Below are 21,497 nucleotides of genomic sequence, written 5' to 3'. Positions count from 1 at the left end.
TCTCACCCTATCTCTAAGGGAGAGCCCCGCCACCCGGCGGAGGAAACTCATTTCGGCCGCTTGTACCCGTAATCTTGTCCTGTCGGTCATAACCCAAAGCTCATGACCATAGGTGAGGATGGGAACGTAGATCGACCGGTAAATTGAGAGCTTTGCCTTCCGGCTCAGCTCCATCTTCACGACAACGGATCGATACAGCGTCCGCATTACTGAAGACGCCGCACCGATCCGCCTGTCGATCTCACGATCCACTCTTCCCTCACTTGTGAACAAGACTCCGAGGTACTTGAACTCCTCCACTTGGGGCAAGATCTCCTTCCCAACCCGGAGATGGCACTCCACCCTTTTCCGGGCGAGAACCATGGACTCGGACTTGGAGGTGCTGATTCTCATCCCAGTTGCTTCACACTCTGCTGCGAACCGATCCAGTGAGAGCTGAAGATCCTGGCCAGATGAAGCCATCAGGACCACATCATCTGCAAAAAGCAGAGACCTAATCCTGCAGCCACCAAACCAGATCCCCTCAACGCCTTGACTGCGCCTGTACGCACTCTTGTCCAATCAAATCGAGCTTTATTCGTATAGCACTTTTTATACATATTCGGTATTTCCGTACGTTAGAAGAACATTTTTTTTTATATCTTCAGACTTTAAGCCGCAGATATATACAGGTGCAAACGATTTTGTAAATGTTTATTTAAATACTTTAATTGTGCCTGTCACACGGCATTAAAATGGCTGATCAAATATTTTTTACATTTATTTGATGTGAATGTGAGAAACAAACCAATACTATGTGCTATAAAGTGGAATAGTGCCAAAATCAGAGGGGTGATATAGCAAGTGTTTGTGCATGTTTGTGTGTAGGTTTGAGAAAGCAGCTTTGGACTACCAAGATCAGCTGTCTGCAGTTTCAGGGATGGACTGCAGCATCAAAAGCTCTGACTGTTACATACTCAAACTCTCCAACAGTACCAGCAGCCCCAAACACACAAGCAATGGTAATCAGCAAATATGAGTTAATCATCTGGTATCTTTGTTTGGCACAGGCAGATTGCTCTAAATTAAGTTTTAGAATGCCAGCTCTTGCTCATTGGACTCTTACTTAGTGAGTTTTCTTGGTTTTCTTTGCAAAGGTGACAGCAGGAAGACTGTGCTGCTGAAGGCAGGCGAGTGCTCTCCTGAGGTGGTCAACCTCATGGCCAACAAAGCGTGCCAGTGCTATGTGGCACTTTCCGATTGGCCATCTGTCAAGGAATGGCAGACTACAGTTAACAGCCTCAAGCAGAACTCCACCAATCCAGTCAACATCAATCTAAGGACAGATTTCAACTACATTCAGGCTCTAAGTCGCTTTGAGGACGGAGATTTCATTGAGTGCGGCGCTCAGCTGGAGCTTCTACCCGGAGAGGACTTTAGCTCACTGTCCAGTAGCAAGGACAAGTTAGGTAAGGCAATTGTTACTCAAACCTTAATCCTGGCATTTCACTTGAAATGTCCAAGCTGTCATTGCCAAATAGGTGGTTTGTTGAGATATTTTGTTTGTTTTAGATCTGAAAAGGCTTCTGCCGTCTATGAGTCCAGATCCTACAGAGCTGCAGAGAGCCATTGAGGTGCAGCTCCTACGTACTGCTGTATGTGCCTTGGCGAAGGCCAGCCAGCAACCAGAACAGAGGATCACAGCCAATCAAGAGTGAGTCATTCATAAAAGATATAACGGCTTGTTATCTGTCATAGTTTAAAAGTTCAGGTCTTTAATGTTTAAAGCAGGGATGCCCAAACTTTTTGCCTCCAGGGACCAAAGTGAAAATTTGCCAATGGGCCGAGGGCCAAACACAATGATTTTTAGCACACAGCAGCACCTTGAGTGCTAAGTAGTGTCCACTCTTGAAGGGAATGTCATAGAAGTGGTGCATGAATATAAATACCTGGGTGTTTAAATTGATGACTTTCTCACTTGTAAACCTTTTTATTGATCAACTGGTGAAGAAACTGAAACTTAAATTGGGGGTTTTTCTTCCGTAATAAGAGATGTTTTCCTTTTGGTGTAAAAAAGCGCCTTGTCTCTGCCACATTTTTATCAGTGCTAGATTATGGTGATCTTTTTTAGATGAATGCTACTCGTTCCTGTCTTCAGATGGTCGACTGTGTTTACCATGCTTCTTTGAGGTTCATCACAAGCTGTGGAGCCATCACACAACACTGCAACTTGTACTCTTGAGTGCGGTTGGCCTTCTCTGTCCACTAGGACAGTGCTCCCCAACCACCGGTCCGGGGACCATTAGTGGTCCGTGACGCATTTGCTACCAGGCCGCAGAGAAACATTAAACAATTTATAAAGGACTGCATTTTCTCCGACTTAATTTTCGCGCGTCCCACTAGACCAGGGGTCAAAACCCAAAAGGTTGAAAGAGCCATATTGGACCAAAAACAAAATCTGTCAAAAATTAAAAGCCTTACATAAGTGTTATAATGAAGGCAACACATGATGCAAGTCTCTATATCAGTTTACTATCAAAGGCTGATGCAAATCTTCGTTGACACAAATGTTGTATTTTAATTTTTGTTCTCCACATTTTTGCAACATTGGAAACCATTAGTAAAATGAAGGTTTCTCACAGGATGAAATAACTTCTGGAAATGACTGGCTCAGAATGGCCAAAGGTATAGATGTGTGTGTCCAAGTTAAAAGAAACGGCAGGCTGTCTTCTTCTAATGGATTTATTACAATATTTGCAAGCTGGGTAACGTTTGCTGTGGTCTGGAACAACATGGCACACAAGCAACTATGAGAAATGCAGGCAATATCACATACACATAATGTGTCATGAGACATGCAAATATAATTTATATACAGAGTATTAAAGTAAAGGATATTAAATGAGCTCGAATAGACCTACAAGTGAGGCAATATGTACATAAAGCTAGCCTATTTAGCATGTTAGCACCAATTAGCTTGCTGTCATGCATTGACCAAATATGCCTGATTAGCAATCAAAACAAGTCAACATCAACAAAGCTCACCTTTGTGCATTCACATACAGCATAAAAAGTTTGGTGGACAAAATGAGACAAAGAAGGAGTGGCATAAAACACGTCTTTCTCTGGCACCGCAAGAGAAAGTTGTACAAGTAAACGGACCGCTGAAATTACGGTACTAGGACAAAACGGCGCTCGCCAAATAGTCTCATCAGTGAAGCATGTTTAATATAAACAGTGGGGTTTCTAACAATTAAGGTTTGTGTCATGTTTGTCCTCTGACAGAAACCATAGTAAAACAAAAACTTTTTTTTCTTTTCTTTTTTTCATTTTCACACCTCTTCGAAAAAGCTCCAGGGAGCCACTAGGGCGGAGCTAAAGAGCCGCATGCGGCTCTAGAGCCGCGGGTTGCTGACCCCCGCACTAGACACACCAACAAGCTTCTTTATAGATGCACAATAACGCTCATAGTAAGTTGCCATTTGTTATATTTGTTATGGCTTTGTGACATGATACAATGCACATTAATGAACATATAAAATATAAATGTGACAGATTGTAGCCAAAGGCTGATTTCCATCTGCATCTCATTGCAAAGAAACAAGCCCAGGGCTCCCACTAATTCAGCGTTATAGTGACTTGTATTTTCATGCACTTATTTTTGCTGTGTTTATCTGGCACAAGTGGAAAGCAGGTACCTGAAAATAATGCCTACATTAAACCGGTCCGTGGTGCAAAAAAGGTTGGGGACCACTGCACTAGGACGACAGTGTCATTGGTACACTTTTATTTACAAGACTCTTCTGGGACTATTGCCCGATTACATTTGTACATTGATTTCACAGAGAAGTACAAAGTCTTACGCACTGAGATCCAACGATCAGCTGTTGCTCTCTGTCCCTTTTGCTTGCACTGAGCTAGGGAAAAAAGCTTTTGTTTATGCAGCTCCTTGTGCTTGGAACATGTTACGTAGAGACTGGAAGCTGACTGAATTCCTTAAATGCTTTTAAATCTAAACTGAGAGCATTTGAAGGAGCCTCAGTTATCTGTAACTGTTTTACTTGATTTCCATCCTTTAATTTAATGTGTAATGTGAATGTAATTTGATGTGTAACTCTGCTGCCTCTTGGCCAGGACTCCCTTAAAAAGAGTTTTTTAATCTCAATGGGATTTTTTCCTGGTTAAATAAAGGTTAAATAAAAAAAAATAGTTTAGCCACATACCGCCATGTATAAGATAATGGAAATGATCATGATCCATAGATGGCAACTAGTTAGTCTTGTGGACATGCCATCAATGATTGTGAGTGCTTGAGAGGGGTCAGAATGAATATGTATTACATTTGGAAAGCCACTCTTTAGTGGGCAAAAAAAAAAGACTTGGTGGGCCCTGCTTTGGGCACCCCTGGTTTAACTTATACAGTGGAACCTATATATGTAGACGCCCCTTGGACTGGTTGACTGACGTTGACATAGCCCAGGGGTCGGCAACCTTTACCAGTCAAAGAGACATTTTGACCAGTTTCACAAATTAAAGAAAACAATGGGAGCCACAAAATTATTTTGAAATTTAAAATGAAATAACACTGCACACAAAGTTTTTTTTCTTGCTTTGTGCTATGTATAAACCAAGAGTCTCAGACATGCGGCCCACACCTTAATATGAAAATTGAATGTTAGTGCGGCCCGCGGGTTTTATATGAATGGCGCGTGACAGCGTCATACTTGTCAACCCTCCCGATTTTTCCGGCAGACTATGATTGTCAAGGCAACTGTTCTCTCGAACTTGCCGTGATGGTACAGCATTTAGCGCCCACTAAAATCAGCGTGCCGGCCCAGCCACACGTTGTATGGGGCTTCTGCTTGCTCACGTAAGTGACAGCAATCATACTTGGTCAACAACCACACAGGTTACACTGACGGTGGCTGTATAAAAAACTTTAACACTCTTACTAATAATGCGACACACTGTGAACCCACATCAAACAAGAATGACAAACACATTTCGGGAGAACATCTGCACCTTAACACAACATAAACACAACAGAACAAATACCCAGAATCCCATGCAGCCCTGACTCTTCCGGGCTACATTATACAAGTCGGCAAGTATGCGGCTGAGCCGCATCAGACTGATCAAAGAGCCACATGCAGCTCCGGAGCCGCGGGTTGCCGACCCCTGACATAGCCGTTTATTGACAAAATCAAAACTAACCATTACTTGTACATTCAATTGTGAGTTTAGTCAGAGACATGAGGAAAAGAGGAGATAAACGATTTGTTTTACCCTATGGCAGTTTAGTGACATGTTTTTTTTGTTTTTTTTCCATTTTTGTATATTTTTATTTAGATTCTTCTGTTTTGCAATTTAGCGGTCTGACATTTCGAAGCATTTTTATATATAAAATTGCGTTGTAATTTAATTGCAACGCTGTTAGAATATAAACAAAGTATACACACTTTCTTTTGACAACTCTTTCAGCCCCATTTACTGCCATTATAACTGCTTTTTTTAACAGACTGTAATCCTCGCTTTTTCCATTAAAACTGACTGAATCTTATGCTGGACGATTGGAAAAACAAGGAAATGTTTTTGTGTTATTGCCCCCCTTAACCACCAGAAGGAGCCAGAAAACCATGGGCATACATTTCAGTGCTTTGATAAGTGTAACTGACTTAAACTCATTCAAACTCAGGAGGCACTTTAAAAATATTTTTGGTCTACTGTGTCAAAATTTACGTTGCCATGAATTATTGACAATTTCAAGGCTGTAATTGCATGAAAATACTTAAGGCTGTCATTGGCAGGTGTACCAAAGCAGTTAGGACTCCTGCTCCCCCAAAAGCTGGTCACTTTGCAAGTTATTTTTTAGATATATTGCGATTTTACATGGTCCCAATTAAAAAAAAAGTTATTTTAGACAAAAAGGCCATAAAACATTTAAAAAAAAAAATTCTATCAATAAATTGACTTGTAGTTGTTAAAAGATATCAAGCGTTGAAAGTAAAAATTGAATATTAATGTATTGCTGACCTATGACACATTTATGAGTGGATCCCTTTTGGATTATAAGTGTTTATAGTCAATCTTAAGCTTGCACAAGGTTTTCTTTTTTAAGTTTTAAGTTGCATTGAACAGGAAGTCACTGTGCAGTTTTTATTGTTCTATAACTAGTCAATAGTCATGTTGTTGTTGTCCTTTCAACACTGATAATGATTAATTAAAAAAAAAAACGGACCCATTTTTCACAGAAATGGCCCTGATGTATGTTGACATGTTGACCTAAGTGGAAACTTTTAAGTAACAAGAAGAACACGGTGGATTTGGACTTGATGAGTTGGTTGACAGACCGGTTGTCAACATAAGCGGGACTGACTTAGGCTGGTTCCACTGTATACCGTTCCTTGTGAAATGCCAGTTACAATGGTATTTTGCTTCAATGAATGTTAGAAAACTATTGGTACAATTGCATATTTGTAAAACAAGTCTTGTATTTTTGCAGTACTTTGGTGCGCTGCCTGAAACAAACTGGGCGGATCGGCCTGGGTCCTCTTCGCCTGTCAACCCTCACTCTTTCTGATGCATTGCCCACCCTACCCACTCTGCAGCTCCACTGCACTGCCACATTGGAAAACACACTCTCAGGACAAGAGGCATGTACACCTGACACTTTAAATTGGTTGTCTTAAAAAGAGAAGTGTTTACACGTGTGAAGTGATTTGCTGTTCAACAATAAATACATGTTGTGGTATATGTACCGGTAACTATCAAATATTTCAAAGGCTGAACGAAATAAACTAAACATCAATTCTGTTGACCAAATGAAGTTAAAATACGACTCAAACCTTTGTTTTTTTGTATTCTTTGTAGGATTGTGTGGTTCCATTGTACAGTGAAGCGCTGAGAACCTGCAAGCAACAAGATGTCCAGCCTTTCCTTCAGGCAATCCGATACACCATGTTCCAGAGACAACTTCTCAACAAAGTCAGAGGTGACAACAACCTATTGTAAAATTGCTCGATATTTAACTGAGGTCACTGAAAATTACACTTAAAGAGGCTGTTTGCAACATTTACACAAATGCTTAGAGGGGGCTAAATTTAAGCGTTTTATCCTGCCCTCTTACGGCTTCTAGGACTTAATGTTGTAACTACAAACCCCATTTCCATATGAGTTGGGAAATTGTGTTAGATGGAAATATAAACGGAATACAATGATTTGCAAATCCTTTTCAACCCATATTTAATTGAATGCACTACAAAGACAACATATTTGATGTTCAAACTCATAAACTTTATTTTTCTTTTGCAAATAATCATTAACTTAGAATTTCATGACTGCAACACGTGCCAAAGTAGTTGGGAAAGGGCATGTTCACCACTGTGTTACATGGCCTTTTCTTTTAACAACACTCAGCAAACGTTTGGGAACTGACGAGACACATTTTTTAAGCTTCTCAGGTGGAATTCTTTCCCATTCTTGCTTGATGTACAGCTTAAGTTGTTCAACAGTCCGGGGGTCTCCGTTGTGCTATTTTAGGCTTCATAATGCGCCACACATTTTCAATGGGAGACAGGTCTGGACTACAGGCAGGCCAGTCTAGTACCCGCACTCTTTTACTGTGAAGCCACGTTGATGTAACACGTGGCTTGGCATTGTCTTGCTGAAATAAGCAGCGGCGTCCATGGTAACGTTGCTTGGATGGCAACATATGTTGCTCCAAAACCTGTATGTACCTTTCAGCATTAATGGTGCCTTCACAGATGAGTAAGTTACCCATGTCTTGGGCACTAAAACACCCCCATACCATCACACATGCTGGCTTTTCAACTTTGCGCCTATAACAATCCGGATGGTTCTTTTCCTCTTTGGTCCGGAGGACACGATGTCCACAGTTTCCAAAAACAATTTGAAATGTGGACTCGTCAGACCACAGAACACCTTTCCACTTTGTATCAGTCCATATTAGATGAGCTCAGGCCCAGCGAAGCCGACGGCGTTTTGGGTGTTGTTGATAAACGGTTTTCGCCTTGCATAGGAGAGTTTTAACTTGCACTTACAGATGTAGCGACCAACTGTAGTTACTGACAGTGGGTTTCTGAAGTGTTCCTGAGCCCATGTGGTGATATCCTTTACACACTGATGTCGCTTGTTGATGCAGTACAGCCTGAGGGATCGAAGGTCACGGGCTTAGCTGCTTACGTGCAGTGATTTCTCCAGATTCTCTGAACCCTTTGATGATATTACGGACCGTAGATAGTGAAATCCCTAAATTCCTTGCAATAGCTGGTTGAGAAAGGTTTTTCTTAAACTGTTCAACAATTTGCTCACACATTTGTTGACAAAGTAGTGACCCTCGCCCCATCCTTGTTTGTGAATGACTGAGCATTTCATGGAATCTACTTTTATACCCAAACATGGCACCCATCGGCCGATATTCTGCGGCCGTCGCAGAAAAAAGTTTGGACACCCCTGGTTTTGACCAAGGTTTACTAAACCGCACGAGGGACTACATTTTGTTATATGAGAAAATTAGCTAGAAAAGTTAGCATGCTAATGTTAGTGTTAGGTTAGAATAATTGTAAGTTATCACAAAAAACTTTGTGTTGAAATGAGTTCCAGGCAAGAAGACAAAAGCTGTCTTTGAAACCTACCAAGAGTAAGGCTCGTAAAACTCCACTGTGTAGGGTGGAGGGAAAGCAAGATGAAGGTGTTCCTGTGTTCTTTCATGTATGGTAATCAACAGAAAGATATTGTTCTAACCCAAGGACTTCATAACGGAGAGATGACAGGATCTGCCCAATTTCCAGACGACCTCTTTTTGAAGTATTTTACGAACTGTTTTTGAACTATTTTACGAACTCTTTTTGAACTGACCTTTTCTGTGAATTGTTTACGACCTTTTCTGTGAACTTTTTGCGACCTTTGTCCTTTGGACACAGTGGTGGCCATGTGGTCGGGGATGGTCCAAAATAAAAGAAGGAGGCATGCGACCTTTTGGCAGAGCGTGCTGAGATACTGTGCAAGGGTACAGTGTACAGACGACTCTCCTCAATATTGAGTCCAATTTGAGTTATGTCTGTTTAATTCTTTGCCTCTTGTCTTGTTTAATAGATGTCATCAGTGTTTGAACCTGACAGTTAGTAATGCGGTTTAAGTCTGAGCCAATCAGTGGCTACGATACTGAACAGCGCGGTCTGATTGTTTTGGTTTATACTACTGTAATATTGATATTTTTAGTTCATTTACCCGTTTTTATTAAAAAAATGTATGCGGCCGTCGCAGAAAAATTTTTGGACACCCCTGGTTTAGACCCAGTTTTACTAAACCGCACGATGGACTACATTTTGTTCAGACGTTGAAAAATAAAGTTAAGAGCTGGAGATCAGCCATTGACCAACCCAGTCCAAGCGAACCCGTTTAAAACGTGTCTTTTCTTTCCAGGTTCCTCTCCTTCCACAGACGGTCACCTGATGGAACTTTGTTTGACAACTGTAAAGTTTGCCCGGAAAAAAGGCAACATTGCCCTGGCGTCCCGCTTGCTCAGTCAGTGCTGTGATGGAACCCAAAAGGAGGAGCAAGGCGACGAACTGATAACAGCATTCCGGCGGCTGACAGTGGAGGGCACACTGGGAGAGAAATGGGGGCCAGAGCTGCAGATAGAAAAAGCCAAAGTAGTGAGAACTTCAGGTGAGGACGTAGTCATGTATTAATTGAACATGAACCAAGTATGAAAATGAGTTTTTGCGTTTAACCTAGGAACTAGGGTTGTCCCGATACCAATATTTTGGTACCGGTACCAAAATGTATTTCGATACTTTTCTAAATAAAGGGTACCACAAAAAATGGCATTATTAGCTTTATTTTAACAAAAAATCTTACGGTACATTAAACACATGTTTCTTATTGCAATCAAAGAACAATTTTGGCCTTAAATAAAATAATGAACATACTAGACAACTTATCTTTTAGTAGTAAGTAAGCAAATAAAGGCTCTTACTGCATACGTCAGCAGACAAATTAACATATTGTGTCATTTATCATTCTATTATTTCGTCAAAATTATAAAGGACAAGCTGTAAAAAATTGATTATTAATCTACTTGTTCATTTACTATTAATGTCTGCTTATTTTCCGTTTCAACATGTTCTATCTACACTTCTGTTAAAATATAATAATAATTTATTCTGTTGTTTGGATACTTTACATTAGTTTTGGATGGTACCACAAATTTAGGTATCGATCCGATACCAAGTAGTTACAGGATCATACATTGGTCATATTCAAAGTCCTCATGTGTCCAGGGACATATTTACTGAGTTTATAATAATATGGATTTGAAAAAAAGATGTTGTGACGATAAAAAAATATAGATGTAATCATAGTATTATCGACTAGATACGCTCTTGTACTTGGTATCATTACAGTGGATGCCAGGTGTAGATCCACCCATGGCATTTGTTTACATTGTGACGCGCTAGCTTTTGTTAGCTCTGACGCCGGTGAGCAGTTATATCCTCCTACGGTGTGTAGTGAAGCATGTTTAGCTATTCCTCGTCCTGCAGGGATGATACTTGTAAGAAACTTACTTTGTCGCCATGGATTCGAGGATTAGTGATTTAGAAATAGCTGAAACACTGCCGACTGCGGATGGATGTTAGCTGCTAGCTAGCTAGCCATGTCTTAAAGCACCTCTTCCTGAGGGCGTTTCAGTGTTATAGCCAATGTTCCTTTTAATTTTTCATGTGTGAGCAAACGCAAAAACTCCCTGAGCATTCAGTGGAGCCCATGTGAGCAACATCAGACGTGCACACTGTGGCTACACCAGCAGCACACCTGTCCCAAACCTGACTGACTAACAAGTTCAATCTCCATCCATCCATCCATTTCTACCGCTTGTCCCTTTCGGGGTTGCGGGGGGCCCTGGACAAGTCCCCACCTCATTGCAGGGCCAACACAGATAGACAGACAACATTCTCTTATTATTATAATCAAATGACAGCAGTCATTTCCATGAGGTTATTTTCTAATACAAGTGTTTAGGCCCACTTACAATGACAATAACAACAAATATTGTTTTTCATGAACTGTGTATTTGTATTGTTTGTCTGGGTGGAGGTCCTGCTTTGGAAATAATTTGTACCCCTTTCAGACATTGCATTTAGTTCCCGTTAAAACATTCACATGTTGCACAATGAGATGTAAGCAGGGGATCGTGTGTACATTCCTGCAACTTCCTGTTTGTAAAAAATATATTTTTATTAGTATTTATTTAATATGCTAACAGCATTTCATGATTAATATTTATAAATTAAGATTCTTAATAAATGACACTAGAATAAGCACACATTTGGTTGGTAAATCATAGTGTAACGACTTGGAATGACACTATGTGGTGGAGTTGTCCGACTTTTTGTGTGGTTGTAAACGCATCACTGGCTAAGTGCCATATGTGCATTTGTTGGCGCAAGTGAGAAAGAACAAAGTTGCCTTTGGTCTGGTTTGTACTGCAGAAAATGACCAGTTTTGCTAGATATAATTTTTTTTACTAATGTTTTGGTGATGTGTTTATGGCCGACAAAGAGTTTTGCCCAGTAAAGTGATCGATGGAATTCATGTCCTCAAAGCGTCTCGACAGATGTTACAATATTTTAACAATGATGACGAAAACTGTTTTTTCTGTCGTGTCTGTGTCGAAAATTATTTTTTTATTTGATTTTGTGCGTGGCATAGATTTGCCGTGCGCAGAGGACGCTTGAGCAGTGTGCAATTGCCCAGGCGCGCACCTTAGAGGGAACGTTGGTTATAGCTTCACCTTTATTGTCAGTTTTTAGGCCAAAATGCGTCCATTCTCCCTTTTCTGGCTACACACTGTGTCTGCTTGTAAGTACTCTGTGATTGTGCGCTGCCGAACATGCTCCTCTGCTCATAAACCCAGCAATGTCATGACGTGATGGCGCGCCGTCATGCCCGTTGGGAACCGGTACTTTTCAAATAGAGTAGAGTACCGTTTTTGATTCATTAGTACCGTGATACTATAGTAGTACCCGTATACCATACAACCCTACTAGGAACCTGAGCAAAATGTTGTACTTTGCTATTTTGGCATATTATTTGGAAGAGAAAAAAAAAAACTTACCTAATGTCTAATTCCACAGGCCAGTCCATTACAGCCATGGAAATGCTGAGCAAGGCTGCTCTATCATATTGCTATGTAGGGAAAAATGAAGGTGCTGCCTGTCGGTCACTGCTGACTCTCTGCAAATGGCTTTTGGCTGACTGGAAGGACATGGTACCTCAGCTTAAACAGGTACACCGTTTTTAACGTCAGCTCACTTGACGGCATGATTGGACTGAGAAAATTGCAGGTCTGTTGGTGTTTGACTTATGCGTGCTAAGTCCTTGTTACATTTTGGTCCAGGTTGTGAAGATGTCTGGGGCTGTCAACTCATCCAACGCTGTGGGCAACTTGTCACCTTTGTGTCAGAACATTTCTGCTCTGCTGGAGCTTTCTCTCGTGGAACAAAGCATTCCTCACATCACCACTGAGACCTCAGGTAACGTTGGGAACATTTACTTTAATGCATGGTTATTATTGCCATCAGGCTGCAAAAGTATATTTAATTATTTTCTAATGCCGATTAAAGCTTATTATTTTGATTATTCAACCGCTTGTATTGGAAAGAGTTCCAAAACATTTTTTTGTGTTTGGTGCAGTGCGTGTAGGTGTTGGGGAGCCGGACTTTGTGCTTGGCCAACTCTACCAACTTTCCACCAGCCTGGCCCCAGAGGTGGCCAAGTCCTGGGCAGCCCTGGCCAGCTGGGCTTACCGCTGGGGTAGGAAAGTCGTTGATAATGCCAGGTTAGTGGAACAAGGCAAATACATTCTGGTTCCGATTACAAGATGGTACATTTTATCATACTTGCCAACCTTGAGACCTCCAATTTCGGGAGGTGGGGGTTGGGGGGGGTGCGGGGGGCGTGGTTGGGGTGGGGGCGTGGTTAAGAGGGGAGGAGTATATTTACAGCTAGAATTCACCAAGTCAAGTATTTCATATATATATATATATATATATATATATATACCGTATATATATATATATATAAATACTTGAATTTCAGTGTTCATTTATTTACACATATACACACACATAACACTCATCTACTCATTGTTGAGTTAAGGGTTGAATTGTCCATCCTTGTTCTATTCTCTGTCACTATCTTTCTAACCATGCTGAACACCCTCTCTGATGATGCATTGCTGTGTGGCACGCACAAAAGTGCTTTCATCAAATGCACTAGATGGCAGTATTGTCCTGTTTAAGAGTGTCACAACATTGCTGTTTACGGCAGACGGACTGCTTTACTGTAGACGTTTTTTATATTGTGGGAAAGCGGACTCAGGTCCGCATGGCGCTGGGGGGGCGTGGCCTGCAGGTCCGCCTGAATTTCGGGAGATTTTCAGGAGAAAATTTGTCCAGGGAGGTTTTCGGGAGAGGCGCTGAATTTCGGGAGTCTCCCGGAAAATCCGGGAGGGTTGGCAAGTATGCATTTTATGTACAGTACAGGCCAAAAGTTTAGACACACCTTCTCCTCATTCAATGCGTTTTCTTTATTGTCATGACTATTTACATTGTAGATTGTCACTGAAGGCATCAAAACTATGAATGAACACATGTGGAGTTATGTACTTAATAAAAAAAAGGTGAAATAACTGAAAACAAACTGATTACTGTTTTGTACACTCTTGGCATTCTCTCGATAAGCTTCAAGCACACCTGTGAAGTGAAAATCATTTTAGGGGACTACCTCTTGAAGCTCATCGAGATAATGCCAAGAGTGTGCAAAAAAGTAATCAGAGCAAAGGGTGGCTATTTTGAAGAAACTAGAATAAAAAACATGTTTTTAGTTATTTCACCTTTTTTTTGTTAAGTACATAACTCCACATGTGTTCATTCATAGTTTTGATGCCTTCAGTGACAATCTACAATGTAAATAGTCATGAAAATAAAGAAAACATTGCATTGAATGAGAAGGTGTGTCCAAACTTTTGGCCTGTACTGTAAGTGCTTGGATTCCTTTTTTAGGAACACTTTCAAACATTGGAGGTTGCTTTCTTTATTTTGCTTGTCTGCAAAAACTGCATTGTGCAGTAAGTATCAGTGGTGGTCTGAATACTGTAAGACTTTGCTTTTAAGTTAACATTTACTAAACAACACTTCCAAATGGTACATTGTCTTTTAATCCGTGATTATTTGTGTACATCATTGACGTTGTTAGGCCTATTTTAGGGGGGCTCAAGCCCCCTAAAATATTCTTAAGCCCCCCTAAATAATTTGGTGTTATATTTTTTTTAATTTTATTTTTTACAAATACATATTCATTATAAAGTCGCCTGAATATGAGTTTAAATAAATAATCATATAACCTGTTATTATTCACTCAGTTTCCCCTCACCGGGCGGTATAGCTCGGTTGGTAGAGCGGCCGTGCCAGCAACTTGAGGGTTGCAGGTTCGATCCCCCCGCTTCCGCCATCCTAGTCACTGCTGTTGTGTCCTTGGGCAAGACACTTTACCCACCTGCTCCCCGTTCCACCCACACTGGTTTAAATGTAACTTAGATATTGGGTTTCACTATGTAAAGCACTTTGAGTCACTTGAGAAAAAGCGCTATATAAATGTAATTCACTTCACTTCACTTCGTAGCGTAAGGTAGAGAGCCCCTTTAGTGTGTCGGTATCCAATCCATTCCACTTGTTCATATAGAAAATGTCCACATCACTCAAATTCCAGTTCGCATTTTCTCTGCGACCTTGCTTGCGGTCCTGCAGGTGTACGAAGCACATTATCTTCCTTTACAATGAGTGAAGCTGCACGAAACCTTGTGTGTGCAATTGTAAATAATTTAGTTTTTAAGTTTTGTGTTTCTTGTAGAATCTATGTAAAGTAATATACATTAGCCTATTGTTAAAATAATGAAATAAAACATCATTAAATATATTTGTTTTATTGTATTGTTACATTAATAGCTGTTGTATTATTATAGGATGGCTTGTTAAACATTTCATAGGATTTTCAGAGGGAGGAAAAACCAAGACATTTAATATAAAATGTAAAATGAATAAATACATAAAAAGAAAAAGAAAAAAAATGGTTAAAAGCCATCGTCCCGGGGAGCATTTCATTTCGTCCCGTGCATTTAAAAAAAATAATAACAATGAATAATTTCTAAGTCGTTGTTTGCCGTTTGTGAAGTTTTGTGCTTGTGCGTAACGTTCGCTCGCATCCTGTGCATCTCCTAGGGGCTAAGCCCCCCCTGTCCTTAAAAGCTAGTGACGCCCCTGGTGTACATCAGTGCCTTTTTATCACCAGTGGTTTGGCAAGCAGTCACCTAAAATGCGGATTTTTTTTGTAACTCAAAAAGCTTACAAGCTTACAATATTTTTAGAGTGCCTGCTGAGCTTGAATGAGTCAAGAGGTAGTCACCTGAAATGGTTTTCACTTCACAGGTGTGCTTGAAGCTCGTCGAGAGAATGCCAAGAGTGTGCAAAGCGGTAATCAGAGCAAAGGGTGGCTAATTTGAATATATTAGAATATAAAACATTTTTTCAGTTATATCACCTTTTTTTTGTGAAGTACATAACTCCACATGTGTTCATTCATAGTTTTGATGCCTTCAGTGACAATCTACAATGTAAATAGTCATGAAAACGCATTGAATAAGAAGGTGTCTCCAAACTTTTGGCCTGTACTAGTCTGTATTACTTGTATATTTTAACATTGTAATTGGAATGAAACAATTTAAATCTCCAAGTTAAATAAAACAAATAACAATAAAATACACTTTGTTAGGAAAATTTTGCACTTGAATAAAAATCAGAAACAGAAGCAATACAATATATTTAAACAAGGTTGCAATTCAATAGTGAACATGTAGGTAGCGGTGGAGTTGTACATTACTTAACTGACAATCAAGTTAGGACCTTTTTAAACAAAAGTGCAGAGTGACAATATAAACACTACATTAGAAGCAGATTATGTATTAACAGGTCATATGCGAAAACTATTTAAGTTTGACGATATCCGAGCGAGGAAACCCCGATGTGACGTGACAACATGACAAATGTCTGTCAAACCTTTGCAGCATTTTTAGAAAATCTAGTTTTAGAACAGTAATAAATGGCAGCATGTCTTTCGGGATGTATTAAACCACACTTTCTGTGAGCGCACAAAATGTTGACACACTAACCTTTTTTACCAAACTTGAAGTAAGTGTGAACTGTCGGGTGGTTGTGTTTCAAGTTGGCGTACAGGTTTGTTGTATTCGCGCCCTTTCGGCAAACCTCAGTGTTGATAGGCTCATCTTGTTCCTAACGCTAAAACTAAGGGTGTAACGGTGCGTGTATTTGTATTGAACCGTTTCGGTTCGGGGGTTTCGGTTCGGTTCGGAGGTGTACCGAACGAGTTTCCACACGGACATATTAAGTAGCGTACCGCACGTTGTGTAAACAATGCACACCGAGGCACAACACACGGCATGCTAGCAGCGACCGGGCTACTACAACATGCAAAAGCCAGAGCTGGAAGACCCTCCTGCCTCGTTAAGATCTCCCGTTTGGGAACACTTCGGCTTCGCGGTGCGATACAACAATGAAGGACGGAGGTTTGCCGACATTGTTCAGCAGCAGTAGGGTATGCTGCTGACAACACGTCAAACATGCTAACCCATTTGAAGCGTCACCACCCCCAAGTAGGGATGTCCCGATCCAGGTTTTTGCACTTCCGATCCGATACCGATACTGACCGATACCGATACTGACCGATAATGGCCTATCCGAGCATGTATTAAAGTTTAAAGTTATTTAGCCTACTTAGTTGTCAGAATCATGTTGAAAAGGGTTTTGGTACTCTTGATAACTAGCCAGCTGAATTAGGGGAGTTTGAATAATACACAATGGTTTGTAACCAGAAACTGACCTGTTTATTCAAGGATAAACACAAAATAGACAAAATTATACATGACAAACAGAAATGGCATCATTGAACTAGGGCTGGGCGATATGGCCTTTTTTTAATATTGCGATATTTTAAGGCCATATTGCGATACACGATATGTATCTCGATATTTTGCTTAGCCTTGAATGAACACTTGATGCATATAATCACAGCAGTATGATGATTCTATGTGTCTACATTAAAACATTCTTCTTCATACTGCATTAATATATGCTACTTTTAAACTTTCATGCAGAGAAGGAAATGACAACCAAAAAAAATCACTATTTTTTTCATACGGTGTTGATGTGGAAATGTTTGCCTCGGCATTTTGATGGTGTGGGCGTGTGGCACCGAATGGAGATAAGCGTCTCGACAGACGTTACAATATTTGAACAATGATGACGAAAACTGTTTTCTCTGTCGTGTCCGTGTGTCGAAAATTGTTATGCGCTTATTTTTTTATTTGATTTTGTGCGTGGCATATATTTGCCGTGCGCAGAGGACGTTTGAGCAGGCGCTAGCATCACAGCTAACGTTAGCCATGCTGCTACCTCGCTCTCTGCTGGGAGAGGACGTATACGTATGTGACATATGACGTGACAGTATGTGACGTGTGTCGTGACAGTATGTGACGTGTGTAAGAAGGTGCGCTCGCTGTCTGTAAGAGGGAGACACAGGAAAGAGTGAGAAGAGCCTGTCGTGTAATGCCAGCAGCTAAAAGCAACTGCGTGAGAATCCACAGACCAGTGGATGAGTTGGTGTGCTGGAAAATGCGGAACGGAAATTAGGGAGCAGCAGAAAAGTGGAATGTATTATTTAAATCGGTGCGTTGGAAAACACGGACCGGAGTTTTTTTTAAACTGGATCTGGATCGGCATTTTCCCATGCCTTGCCGATACGCATTTTTTTGCAAATATCGGCATCCGATCCAAATATCGGATCTGGACATCCCTACCCCCAAGTGAACATCGCTTCAACGAAGATAAAGACGAGCGTGGTGCAAACACCACATTCAAGCAGCCTCTCCTCGGCGAGTCAGGCAGGGCTAAAGCAATAACAAATGTTTTTATAGCAGCAGATTTAAGACCATATTGCATTAAAAACTAGATTTTGACCCACTGAGACATTGTAACTGCAAGCAGCTCTGCTCTTTCTGCAGACAATGTGGATAAACTGATTTTTCTGGCAAAAAACATGAAAATTGAGTGAAAGTCACCAGGGTTAAAGGCTTGGGGGGGTGGGGGGGGGGGAAGAAAAGTTAACCTGAGGCTGAGTTGACTTGAAACTGTTTAATGTTGCACTTTTTATATGTAGAAGAAAAGTTTTGTCATTTTATTTAATCTGAGCAACAACTTGAGGCAGTTTAATGTTGATTAACGTGGACCCCGACTTAAACAAGTTGAAAAACTTAATCGGGTGTTACCATTTGGTGGTCAATTGTACGGAATATGTACTGTACTGTGCAATCTACTAATAGAAGTCTCAATTAATCAATCAAGAAAAGCACTTTATATGTAGAAAGGTTTTGTTAAGAAACCATTCTGAGCCTTATCTTATTTAGTTTTTATTTTACATATGTTGACCACATTAACCCTGGCAATGGACCCTGTGTGTATATGTATGTTATTGTTATCCTTAGCATTCATGACTGCCTACTGCTGCACTGATCAGCCGAGTGGTGGCTCACATCCATCACACACAGCTATTTTAAAGCAATGTTAAAAGGATAAAGCCATTGTTTACAAATTTGGTAAATAAATAACCAAAAAATGTATATTTTGTTTTTTTCCTACTGTACCAAAAATGAACCGAACCGTGACCTCTAAATCGAGGTACGTACCGAACTGAAATTTTTGTGTACCATTACACCCTTAGCTAAAACTGAAATATTTCTACACTGATGCGGTGGAATTTGGTTTTGTGATCATTTTGTCCATTTGTGTTACTACATGTGTTGGTCACAGGCTAACTTGTTGCGCTGTGTGATGCTAGCAGGCCAGCAGCCCTGCCTCTTCACACAAACAGTCAAAGACACTTAAAAAAGGACAAGATAATTCACCTCCTTCTTTTCATTCCGCTACGACACAAACGCATGCAGCTGCTGAAACTGACAAAAAGCGTGAATGTTCTTGAATCATGCACAAGGCGATTTATCGACGCTGAAAACATACCGACTTTAATTTTCATTTATCGTCGGTTAATTGACTTATCGAATATCAACCCAGGCCTAATATATTGTACGTCCAGACCAATATAAGTTGGACATGATTTCTGTAATGTTTTTCCCTGCAGCCAAGGGGAGGGGTTGCCTCTTCTATCTGGAGAAAAAAAAGATATTGAGGAGCTACTGCCGGCAAATACAAGTGAAGAAGACAAGGAAACCATTTTTAGCATTCTTGGGCAAGCCATGTGTCGTCCTACAGGCATACAGGTAATGTCATCATATTTACCATCATTACAGGTTGTGTTCACTATATATTAGGTCAATATTTCTGTCTAATTATTAAAAGTTTAACACTATCACTGCAAAAAGTCAGTGTTCAAAAACAAGAAAAAAAAATACAAAAACTAGGGGTATTTTACTTGAACTAAGCAAAATTATCTGCCAATAGAACAAGAAAATTTGGCTTGTCAAGACTTTCCAAAAAAGTAAAATCAGCTAACTTCAATGAACCCAAAAATACCTTAAAATAAGTATATTCTCACTAATAACAAGTGGACTTTTCTTAATAAAAAAAAAAAAAAGAGACCTTTTTGCTCAATATGTTGAAAAATATTCTTAAATTAAGTAAATGCTAGTGCCATTATCTTGACATAATTATATGCACTCTGCATTACATTTCTTGAAACCAGCAAACTTATACTAAAAAATAGTTTATTTTTCATAATGGAAAGGCAACAAGGCGACCACTTGTTACTCTCGGGGTCTCCTAGCCCCTCAGGCAAATCACATGGTCTAAAAATGCATTTTTCCATCGATAACATGACATCATCGCGCTAAGTGCGTACGCTTTCAGTCAATTAGTGCGCATATATACAGCCCGGCCCCTGGCCAGAAATTTTTTAATTGTAATTTTGAAGAATTTATCTGAATGTGCATGAACTATTTCTGTTCAAAATAGTTTGAAATGTCACATGTTAAATGTTTCAATATTAACTGTACTGTGCCAACTGTACGTACGTATTTTCTATTGTTTCATTGAAAATAAAACGGAAAAGTCAATTTGGCTGTTATCTGTTTTAATTACGAGACACAATCGTGTCAGTCATGATTTTTTTTCCGAGCTTGAAATAAGAAATTATTACTTTAAAAAAGTAGTTTTGATGACACAGCTTTGCAACAGTTGATATTCTAGTTTCAAGCATGTTTTACTCAATATAGGTCATAAAATCTCAGCAACAATATCTTACTGAGATAATTTAGGACCAAAACACTTAAAACAAGTAAAACACTCTAACATAAAATCTGCTTAGTGAGAAGAATTATCTTATCAGACATAAAATAAGCAAATATCACCCTTATTTGAGATATTTAATCTTACTTAGATTTCAGTTTTTGCAGTGTACGTACTCCGGTTGAAGTATTTGTTTCTTGTTACATAATACTAATCTGTCCTGCTTTAGGATGAAGACATGGCGCTACAGCAGGAAGATGACGAGGATGACATGGTGGATGTGATATGGCGGCAGCTCACTGCGTCATGCCCATGGCTGGCAGAAGCAGGCCAACCCGTTGCAGATGGTCTTATCCGCGTTTGGAGACGTGTGGTTGACCGAATATTTGGTCTCTATCGGATCTCTTGCCAGGCCTATTTCACATTCTTGAAGCTCAATGCTGGCCAGGTGAGATTTGACAGCATCTTCTTTCTTCTTCCGGGGTTTAGCAACTTTTATACCATTTTAAGAGTGTGCTATCACAAGCTCTGTTTTAATCAAAGCATCAACGATGGCACATTATTGATGCTATGTCTTGTGATCGACCAGAGCATCATTGCAGTCGAACTGCAGTCATCTGTACTAGGGCTGGGCGATATGGCCTTTTATTAATATCTCGATATTTTGGGGCCACGATACACGATATATATCGCAATATTTTGCCTTAGCCTTGAATGAACACTTGATGCATATAATCACACCAGTATGATGATTCTATGTGTCTACATTAAAACATTCTTCTTCATACTGCATTAATATATGCTCATTTTAAACTTTCATGCAGAGAGGGAAATCACAACTAAGTCAATTTACCAAAAGTGTATTTATTAAACAGTTATTAAGCAGTGGCACAAACATTCATGTCATTTCCAAAACAGAAAGTGCAAGATTGTCAGAGACATTTTAAAACAAGCTATTAGTGCACTTTTGTGCATGATGTCACTAAGATGACATATCAAAACAACACTAAATTAAAGTGCACTTTTTGTACAGAACACCACTACAATAGTTAAAAACAAATAAAGTGCACTATTGTGCATGATGTCACACAAGATATTTCAATAAGTGTCAAATAAAGACACAAT

The 21,497-nt window shown here is 40.0% G+C and overlaps 1 protein-coding gene across 1 annotated transcript in view; it reads left to right on the top strand.

The window, feature by feature from the left end:
* Positions 1-21,497, top strand: part of smg1 (SMG1 nonsense mediated mRNA decay associated PI3K related kinase) — a 148,048-nt gene that overhangs the window by 58,414 nt on the left and 68,137 nt on the right. Inside the window, exons 24-34 of the mRNA XM_072915712.1 lie at positions 868-1,001; positions 1,137-1,448; positions 1,552-1,693; positions 6,482-6,632; positions 6,850-6,970; positions 9,424-9,669; positions 12,138-12,289; positions 12,401-12,536; positions 12,697-12,841; positions 19,270-19,408; positions 20,602-20,820. Of these exons, the coding sequence (XP_072771813.1) occupies positions 868-1,001; positions 1,137-1,448; positions 1,552-1,693; positions 6,482-6,632; positions 6,850-6,970; positions 9,424-9,669; positions 12,138-12,289; positions 12,401-12,536; positions 12,697-12,841; positions 19,270-19,408; positions 20,602-20,820 (1,897 nt within the window). The remainder of the gene's footprint in view (positions 1-867; positions 1,002-1,136; positions 1,449-1,551; positions 1,694-6,481; positions 6,633-6,849; positions 6,971-9,423; positions 9,670-12,137; positions 12,290-12,400; positions 12,537-12,696; positions 12,842-19,269; positions 19,409-20,601; positions 20,821-21,497) is intronic.

This window comes from Nerophis lumbriciformis, linkage group LG22, assembly GCF_033978685.3.
Source record: "Nerophis lumbriciformis linkage group LG22, RoL_Nlum_v2.1, whole genome shotgun sequence".
Lineage (NCBI taxonomy): Eukaryota > Metazoa > Chordata > Actinopteri > Syngnathiformes > Syngnathidae > Nerophis > Nerophis lumbriciformis.
The sequence above is the reverse complement of the archived record's forward strand: the minus strand, read 5'-3'. Positions and strand labels throughout refer to the sequence as shown.